Source organism: Ischnura elegans, chromosome 2, assembly GCF_921293095.1.
Source record: "Ischnura elegans chromosome 2, ioIscEleg1.1, whole genome shotgun sequence".
Taxonomy (NCBI): Eukaryota; Metazoa; Arthropoda; class Insecta; order Odonata; family Coenagrionidae; genus Ischnura; species Ischnura elegans.
This window is the reverse complement of record NC_060247.1, coordinates 103,521,302-103,531,322: the sequence shown is the minus strand read 5'-3', so window position 1 is coordinate 103,531,322 and position 10,021 is coordinate 103,521,302. Positions and strand designations below refer to the sequence as shown.

General features: G+C 43.6%; 2 protein-coding genes across 2 annotated transcripts; both read right to left on the bottom strand.

The window, feature by feature from the left end:
• Window positions 1-5,778: 5,778 nt before the first annotated feature.
• On the bottom strand, window positions 5,779-6,390 carry LOC124153227 (uncharacterized protein K02A2.6-like). The gene has a single exon (XM_046526326.1). The coding sequence runs from the start codon at window positions 6,388-6,390 to the stop codon at window positions 5,779-5,781; it is 612 nt and encodes a 203-aa protein (XP_046382282.1).
• A 202-nt stretch (window positions 6,391-6,592) lies between these two features.
• On the bottom strand, window positions 6,593-9,701 carry LOC124153226. Its single transcript, XM_046526325.1, has 4 exons — window positions 9,692-9,701; window positions 7,419-9,272; window positions 6,956-7,091; window positions 6,593-6,854 (listed from the first exon to the last, which is right to left on the bottom strand). The coding sequence occupies exons 1-4, from the start codon at window positions 9,699-9,701 to the stop codon at window positions 6,593-6,595; spliced, it is 2,262 nt and encodes a 753-aa protein (XP_046382281.1).
• Between the last annotated feature and the right edge of the window lie 320 nt (window positions 9,702-10,021).

The window sequence follows — 10,021 nt, the reverse complement described above, 5'->3', positions numbered from 1 at the left end:
GGGTGGGGCCGGACCTCCCCGAAGTATCAAAATACAATTACTTTGCTTCATAAAAGAAAATAAAATATTGAAAAATCATGAATTTACCAAATAATTCTTTGACAAATGAATTTTTTTCGATTATGGTAAGTGTTAAAACTATTTTAAAACACTAATTAGTACGTTGTTTTTCGAAAATTTTCCTCCCTGGTTTTGATCCCCCCCAATCTCAATTCGATCGGGAAAAATATGAACATAAATGTGATTTACGCATTCAATACTAGCAGGCCGCTCGGCGTTACTCGGGAAAAATAGTAGGTACCCAGATAAGTGGAAACTTGGAACTTTGAATTCATGGCCACGTGGTAGGATATTTAGGTAAAGGAACAAAGCAGTAATGATAATGGTCCCCCCCTCCCCGATGTCCTTTGACTCAAAATTGAAGTAATATGGTGAGCGGAAGACGCTGACCAGTAAGCAATGAAAAAAACGAATGCCGATATCCGGTATCAGCTTCCATACTAACCCCGCTCCACAACAATAATCGTTGTGTGTGTCCGTACATGCGAAGACCAAAAAGCAAGGAGGATGTAAATATCTGGAAGCGCTCTATTCTAGTTTTAAGCAGAGTCCTCTGGATGGCAATTCTCTACACTACTCCCTCATGGGGTCGAGTCGTTCCATACACTTCCACTATGGGAATTGAAAAATCCGCCATTTTTGTTCTTCCGTCTCTATAGAGTCTTATGGGAGAAAGTGATATAAACCCAGTTTTTTTCATAGATACGCGATTTCTGTCGCATTTTCGGTAATTATAAATTATAATATATTCAGTCTTGATGTAGTAGAAACATTTTATTATCAATTTGGGAATTTTAAATCGTGAAAAATAACAAATAATCGCGCTTCAGTCAAGCAGGCCCGGACTGGCCCGCCGGCCCATCGGCCCGTGGGCCGGTGCGCCCTTTGAAAAATGCGTTCCTGCGCCCGCAAGGCAAAGGTACGTATTTTCAAAAGGTGCTCCAGTCAATTCAAAACCCAACACTAGCATACAAAAACAACTGACACAATTTATACTGTAACTAAGATGACAGCGACATGTGATGAATGCAATGACGCGCTGCGCCATTGCAAAGGTTTGCGCGTTGCGAGACAACGTTGACAGCTGTGGCGGCACTGAATGCAGACCTATGATGCAGATGACATGGTGCCAAACGATAAAGAGATATATTTTTATATAAAATTCTTCTCCTCTGCAGTTATGACAGAAACTTAGAAAATCATGTGAAAAAACCATTCAAATGAGTAAAGCTGCGTTAAAATCAGCAGACGATGATGGTTCTAAAGCCAGAGAAAGGGGAAGCCAGGTGACATATCTGAGTAAAACCGCCGTTAATAAAATAATGAACATTATAAAATGTTTAATGAAATCAATTATCGCTGATGATGTAAAGCAAGCTATGACCTACTCTGTTTTAAAGGACTCAACTACAGGTATCTCTGGTTTCGACCTATGTGCCATTGTTTTGCGATACGTGCCAGTGTTTTACGATACAGAAGTAGAATAAATAATAATTGGCTTGCAGAGCGTGCAGTCGTCGTCAACAGGAGAAAGTTTATTCAAGACATTTACCGAAGTAATAAGGGAAGCAGGACTTGATACCAACAACTGTATTGCCAACTCATTTGATGGAGCTGCAAACATGAGTGGTCAATATAAGGGCGTTGGGGGATCGGGTTGGTGTGGTGGCTAGAGTGTTGGCTTCCCACCCGGCGGGCTCGGGTTCAAATCCCGGCAGTGGCAGAGAATTTTCAGAGACTGCCCGATCCCTGCTTGAATGTTGTGTGGAGGACATTTCAAGCGCAACACTCCGTCCGTCGGATGGGACGTTAAGCCGTGGTCGCCTTGGCGCCTTTCGTTAAGAGCAGGCTGACGCCGACGCCGGGTTTCTCTCCACCCTTCCTTCCACACCCTTCCCTCATGGCGCAAATGACCTCAGCTGTCGGTCGCCTCCTCCAAATACCATACCATACCATATAAGGGCGTTTCAGCCCGGCTGCAAGAGCAGACCCCACACCACATTCATGCATGGTGTTATTCCCATTCTTTAAACTTGGTTATGGTAGACACATCACAAGTTGTGACGGCTTCGATTTCGTTTTTTGGTTTACTGCAGTAAATTCAAGTGTTTGTAAGGGAATCTCACAAGAGACTGGATATTTATTTGGAGCAACATGCAAGTTATAGGTGCTTTTGGCGCAACTAATTGGAGATCAAAGAGTGACGCCACTTCCAAGATCTTTGGCTTTTTCCATAACTGGATGAAATTGGCGGAAGATGAAGGAAAACTACATAAAACTGTGTACATAGAATTGATCATTTCCCTTTCTATCGTGGCAAATGCCCAAGAATTCAGTTCCAAAACAAGAAATGAAGCAAACAGTCTTCTTCAAAAGTTTTGGTCGTTTGAAACAATCCTAAATGCTATGATGTTCTTGATTACTTTCAAATCAACAACGCCTTTGTCGGACTATCTTCAAACAAAAAATTTAGACTATGCACAGGCTTGGAATTTGATTTCATCAGCTCAAGACAGTCTTAAGAGAATAAGAGAAGAGTTTTCAGGCATTGTCCATGCTGCAAAAAACTTTGTCAAGTTCATGTCAAAAAGTCTGATTAATAAAATCGAAGAAAATCCAATTTTGTATCAATATTCCAACAACATCAGCATAGAGAGTGAATTGCCAGCCAGAAGACAGAAAAAACGAAAAAAAAATGCCAAATGAATTAAGTGATGAGGTCGTAGAAACTCCATTCAGCAGTGAAGAGAGTTTAAAAGTCAATGTGTTTTATGTGGTTATTGACCAAATTAACGCCAGTATGGAAGCAAGGTTTTCTGATCAAAATCGGGTTTATCAAGATCTTTCATGCTTTGATCCTGTAAGATTCTCTGAGTTAAGAACAAATGGAATACCAGAACATGCATTGGAAAAAATATGCTCTGTGATCCCCAACATTGACAAAGGCAAGCTCCAGGAAGAACTGGAATCATTTATTGAGCAATGGCCAATCTTTAATATGAATTTACAAGATCACTTTCAGAAGGACTCCAGTGACATTGACGTGAATTTAAGTTCTAAATCAGAAGATGAAGATGGAGAAATAATTTGGTCTAAAAGCAACAACAAATGCCACTCCTGTATTAAATGTGCATAGAAGATACTTTATCAGTACAATATGTACTCATTAATGTATCCGCAACTCCATAAGGCTTACAAGTTCCTTTTAACAATACCGATGACCCAAGTGAGCTGCGAACGTGCATTTTCAAAGCTCAAGCTCATAAAATCGAGAATTCGTTCATCTATGAGCAATGAGAATTTGGAAGCTCTCCTCTTGATGCAGTCGGAACGAGAATTAGTCACAAAGATAAGCAATGAAAAAATTATAGATGAACTCAGTTTCCGAAGCAAGGAAATGAAGCGCCTACTTTCCTTCTGATAATTAAAGTGGGCTCCAAATTAAGTGGCCTTCACAATAATTAGTGATAACTTCAGTTTTCAGAGGCTGTTTTGTATTTATACAATGATATGTTTCATTTTGTATTAGTTTTATTTCATAAAACAGTTGAATACGTCTCTTGTTTCATGTACGATTTGGATTGCATAAATGTATACATTAATAAAACTCATTTATAGCCTTAATCTTGCTTACAAGTTTTATCTTTTCCATTATTCAAACATTGTAAATAGTGGCTGTAGTGTAATTTGTAATATTAATAATGAATATCTTTGAAAATATTAAAATATAAAATATTTAGAATATATCCATGTTAAGTAGAAGCCAATTACACATGATCATTTGGAGTATTCGCTTGTTAAATTAGCTTACCTTCTATCGCATACGCGTTGTAATAGTTAAATAACTTTTTTGAAACCATTTCAAAAAAATACCCTATTTTTTCAAAATTTACTTTTTAAATTTCAAAGTAATATCCCACAGCCCTACCCTCGGACTGCGCCCTTTCTTAAGTTGAAGGCAGCGCCCTTTTAGAGGTCCCAGTCCGGCCCTGCAGTCAAGTTTTGATTCTTTTCACAGGACGTTTTTCTGGATATGAAACTCTCATATTTAAGTCTGAAACAGGGTAAATCATTTCTTCTCATCTTCATCATCAAACTTTGTAGTGTATTATCATCAATCCAGAGGACTCTGGTTTTAAGCGTGTTCAGAATTCCGCCATCTTGGTTTGACAATTTTCGGAATTAGTCTCAAACAGTGTACGTATATAATCAAGTAGGTATTCTATTCCTTTTATCGCCTCTGATTTATAAAATGAAAATGCAACAATTACTTCTTGGTTGTTGTTGGAGTTTTCCGATCGTTCGTCATACTACTGTGTATATTAAACTGTCCATATAGTCATATCGTGGTGGTAATATATATTCGTGAACAAACTCTCGTACTATTATTGCGACTGGTCCGCTATCGTAAGATTTCCATTGGCTATTATCTTATTAACTACCAGTAGAAGTACAGGGGAATGGATATTTTACACTTGTATAATGTTATTTTCGGATAAGCTAGTTTCACAGCGGAACCGTGATGATTGACAAAACTTTTTCCTCGGGAAAAGATATTCGAGGCATATTTTCACGAAGCTTTCCCATAATGATAGAAAAAAGGTTTACTGTGTTCGTTTGCCATAGTTTATTTTAACGTGACAATGATCATGACCGAATATTTCACCAAATACCTAGTTAGCATTAACTCTTATGGGATTATCAATGTTTTGGTCAAAGTAGGCGTGGCTTGTCCTACCCAAGCAACCCCATTCCTGCCACACTGCGCTCAACGCTCGGAACCAGTTGTGCCCCCTCCAGTATATTTACAGCCAAAAAGTCATGTGAACGCATACCCCAGCAAAAAAGTTTCCACCGAGAGGGTAAATAGGTAAGTGTTATATAATTTAATTTGTGTTTTTCCTTCGAGCGTGTCAAGAGGTGTGCATATCCTGTAGGATATGCAACAACAGAATTTGTATGACGTGACGTAACAAATGGTCATGAGAAAACGACGCAAGGGACGCGTCGGATGAAAGGAAAGTAGCGCAACGGGGTACATAAGAATGAGATGCACCTATGCACAAACTTCGGTCGTAATCCGTGCAGCCGTATGGAAACGCATAGCGGACAGACTAACAGAAATCCTCTTTAGTATATATAGATCAACTGCGTGAACGGCGGTGAAATATACATTAATTGCCGCAGAAAAATAATTGCCCGAGCAGTGGAGATTTTTTACTATGTGGGAAATTTTTTTCTGAAAGTAACATTAGGATTATAGAGTCAATCTATCGAATAATATTTAGTTACACCCAATTAATTAACCTCTATCGATGCCCGACGAATCCCTAGAAGGCACCCCACAATGCCAAATTATCCACGAATCCCTTGAACCGCACAACACCAAATTTAGCAAGTGTTCTTCACAGGACACTTCTGTTCTGAAAGTAGTATGAGGATGTGTTGTTGCCGTAAAAATAAGTAACTCCGTTCCGGGTTTCGGCCTCTTTATTGAGTAGCCAACAAGCAACTTTACACAGTCTGGTTTTACAGCAAAATAACCCCCGACTGCCGCAAGACACGGCCTTTTATATCCGTCGCTCCCGCAGCTCCGCGACCTCGGCGCCCGCTGTCTATCCGGGGTTGTCATTAAATGGGGCCTCCGCGACGAACCCGCCACATCTCTCCTTCTGAAAAAACACTGAATAAAACAGGGAAAGGAACAGGGAAACGGGTCTAAGGAGTGTATCGTTGAGGGGGACGCACAAGTCGTCCGTATCTCGTCCTGAATACTCCCGTCTCTGGTGGGCTGTGGCTCTTCGCTGTAGACTCGAGGTCTGGAAAAAATGCTTCATAATCACTCGAAATACTCGGCTGCCGTTCAGCTAATGTCAGCGCCACCCGATTCCTCCTGATGACTCCACTACCCGTCTCAATGAGATAGGACCGGGGATGGCCCGACTCTCCGACAACCGTTCCATACTCCCGACGATCTCTCACCCAAACGGTGGCTCCCGCATGCAATAGGGGTAGTTCTTTCGTCCGGTGTCGTCGGTCGTAGTTCCTCTTCTGTCTCTCCGCGATGACCTTATTCTTATCCCGTAGGACCGTGAGGCTGGGCCATTTGGGATTCAACTTCGTAGGATGAAATGGCAAAGTCGTTCTCAGCTTACGCCCCATTAATAGTTCCGCTGGGGAATACCCCGACTCCATGGGTGATGCACGGTATGCAAGAAACCCCAACCACGGGTCTCTTTCTTTCGCCAGTATGTTTTTTACCGTTTTCACCGCTGCTTCCGCTAGTCCATTACTCTTTGGGTAGTATGGACTGCTAGTTACGACATCCATTCCGTATTTGTTCGCGAATTCCTGGAACTCTCTTCCTCCAAACGGTGGCCCATTGTCCGTTCGGACTACTTGTGGGATTCCGTGACGTGCGAATATCGATTTTATTTTCGCTATCACGTTCGTGGCCCGCGTATTTTCCAAATACGCGACTTCAGGGTATTTTGAAAAGTAGTCTACGATGACTAAGTACTCACGCCCTCTGCTATGAAAAATATCCATTCCCACCATCTGCCAGGGCCGTGCCGGTGTCTCCGTAGGTCTCAACGGCTCTACTCGCGATGGACGACGTTCGAGACATTCCGGGCACTTGCTTATCATTTCCAGTATTTGATGGGATGCTCCTGGCCACCACACCGACTGCTGCATCCGCCTCCGGCACTTTGAAATACCTAGATGACCTTCGTGGATACGGCTCAATATCTCTTTCCTCCATGATTCCGGGATGTAAACCCTGGTCCCCTTGACTAGTAGCCCGTCAAGGAGGGAAAGATTTGCTCGTTCGTGGTAGAAGCTGTTATCCTCCAACAGCAGTTTCTCTTTACGTGGCCAGCCTTCTTTCACATACTTAGTTATTCGTCGAGTTCTTTCATCTTCTCGTTGCGCTTTCAACACTTCCTTCATGAGTTTGTCGCTCATTGGTAAATCCGCTTTCACAGCTTCGACGTACAATTCCACGTCTTCATCGGTGAGAATATCGCCTTCTTTTGGGGTTTTGGAGATTGGTGATCGTGAGAGAGTATCTGGCGTATACAATTTCTTTCCGGGAACATAAATTACCTCATAGTCGAAACGCATGAGGCGCATACGGAAACGCTGCACTTTGGCGGACAATTCGCTGAGGGGTTTTGTTCCCAATAGTGCCACGAGTGGTTTATGATCCGTACATAGAAGAAATTTCTTGCCTACTTAATAATTTGCTAATTTTTCACACGCCCAGGTAAGCGCTAATACCTCCTTTTCCAATTGGGCGTAGCGTCTTTCGGTATCTGTCAACGTCCGTGACGCAAAACATACCGCTCTCCACTCACCATCTGACTGCCGCTGCTCTAGTGTAGCTCCCAATCCATATGACGATGAGTCGGCTAATACTCTTGTCGGTCGATTTGTCTCGTACATGGCTAATGATGGGGCACTAGTTAATCTTTGCTTGATTTCTTGGAAAGCTTTGGTGTGCGTAGCAGCCCATGGCAAAGGCTCTTTTTCCCTCATCAGCTCTCTCAACGGTTGGGTAACATCCGCCAAGTGAGGGAGAAATTTCAGATGATAATGCACAATTCCAAGAAATCGACGTATCTCTGCTACCGTTTCGGGCTGCGGCAATTTCTCTATTGCCGTAATTTTTTCAGGATCTGGCTTGATTCCATCCTCGGCCGATATGACATGACCTAAGAATTTTGTCTCTGCGACCCGAAATCGGCATTTCTCGCGATTCAACGTGATCCCATTTTCTCTAAGACGCTGGAGGACGGCGTTCAATCTCACGTCGTGCTCCGGCTGCGTCGCTGCAAATACGAGTATGTCATCCATAACGTTGACTACTCCCTTTAACCCCGTCAATGCTTCAGACATTCGTCTTTGAAAATGCTCTCCAGCTGAAGATAATCCCATCGGCATCCGGTTAAAACAATACCTTCCAAAAGGGGTAATGAAAGTAGTCAGCGGACGGCATTCCCTCTCTAGTGGTATTTGGTAGTATCCTCTGCAAGCATCCAATTTTGTGAAAATTTTCGCTTCTGAAGCCTTCATCAGTGTTAGACATTCATCCACGGTTGGCAGTTCGTGCTGTTCTTTCCGAATGCATTTATTTAATTTAGTGAAATCTACACATATTCGAACTCCTCCGTCTGCTTTAGGCACTACTACCATGGGCGCGCACCACTCCGTCGGCTCTTCTACCGCCGTTATTATTCCTTCCCCCACCATTTTCTTGATTTCTTTCTCAACCTTATCTCTCAATGGCAAGGGCACTCTTCTCGGCGTAGATACCGCATAGGGCACGGCTTCATCCTTGATGCGAATGACGTAAGGTTTCGGCATTCTTCCTAGCCCACGAAAAAGTTCCTGGTAATTTTCTTCCGGATGGCCAGTTGTTATTTCTCGCAGCCAAGTCAAAATTCCCAGGGATGATATAGCTGGACGTCCCAAGAGCGCATCTTCAACTCCATTCACCACGAAAATCTCGTCCTCGTACACGCGATCCTTCCAACGTAGAAGTGACCGGAATTTTCCTTTGGCCTGCAATCTGCTTCGATTTGGGCCGCGGAGGAATGTTGTGGTGTTTTCGAGTTGTATTCCCTTCAACGTTTTAAATAATTCGGCGCCGATGACAGTGACATCCGCGCCTGTGTCGACTTTGAAGGGGATTTCTTGGTTACCGATGACGAGTGAGACCCTCCATGGTTCTTCTCCCGTCGAAATGCTTCCCAAAAAGAAATGGTCGTCTTCACCCGGTAGCCGCTTGTCAATTTCAGCAACCGCCTTCGTTCTGCAAACTGCTGCCCAATGTCCTTTCTTTTTACAAAGGGCGCACGCAGATTGACGCGCCGGACATCGTGCGAAAGCGTGCTGCGGCGTTTTCTCGCACCGTGGACATTTGCGACCACTCACCTTCATTTGGTCGGGTAGGGCGGCTGTTGACGTCGATGCCTTCTGGTGCCGTGGAGCCTTCTTCCGCACCACGTCCACCTCAGATCCTCGTGCCTGCGAGTGGACTGTTTTATCTTCCCCTGAGTTACTCCTTATCAGCGTCTGTTGCCTGTGCACGTCTTCTGCTTGCCTCGCCTTTGTAACGGCTCTCTCCAGCGTAAGCTCCGGATCCAATTGTAGGGCTTCGGACAACTTGGCGTTCCGTAAACCAACTACCAGACGGTCCCTCACCAATTCTTCACGCAGGGTGCCAAATTTACAGTTTTTAGCGAGAATATGCAGATTACGAACGAATTCTTCCACCGTTTCGGTCTCTCCTTGCAGTCGCTTGTTGAAACGGGCACGTTCGTAAATTATATTTACCTTCGGGACAAAATGCTCTTCAAACTTTCCAAACACGATACTGTACTTCTTTTCTTCTTCCGCCGATAGGTTGAAGGATGATAGTATATCGTCCGCGTCGTCACCCATTGCATAAATCAATGCGTCGACTTGCTCATCTTCTGGCTTTTTGGCGAGTCCAGAAGCTCGTCTGTACCTCTCGAACCGTCGACTCCATCTTGGCCAATCTTCCGCCACGAAGGAAAACTGCTGGGGTATGGACCAGGTAGGACCTCCTATCCCTTCGACTTGCTTATTCGACATAATAACACACCTGACACCATGTGTTGTTGCCGTAAAAATAAGTAACTCCGTTCCGGGTTTCGGCCTCTTTATTGAGTAGCCAACAAGCAACTTTACACAGTCTGGTTTTACAGCAAAATAACCCCCGACTGCCGCAAGACACGGCCTTTTATATCCGTCGCTCCCGCAGCTCCGCGACCTCGGCGCCCGCTGTCTATCCGGGGTTGTCATTAAATGGGGCCTCCGCGACGAACCCGCCACAGAGGATAAAAGGTCAGTATATCTATTAATTACTAAGTGCAAATAATTAATTAACTCCTATCGATCCCCCGGTTTCCCTATCCAGACATCCTAACATAAT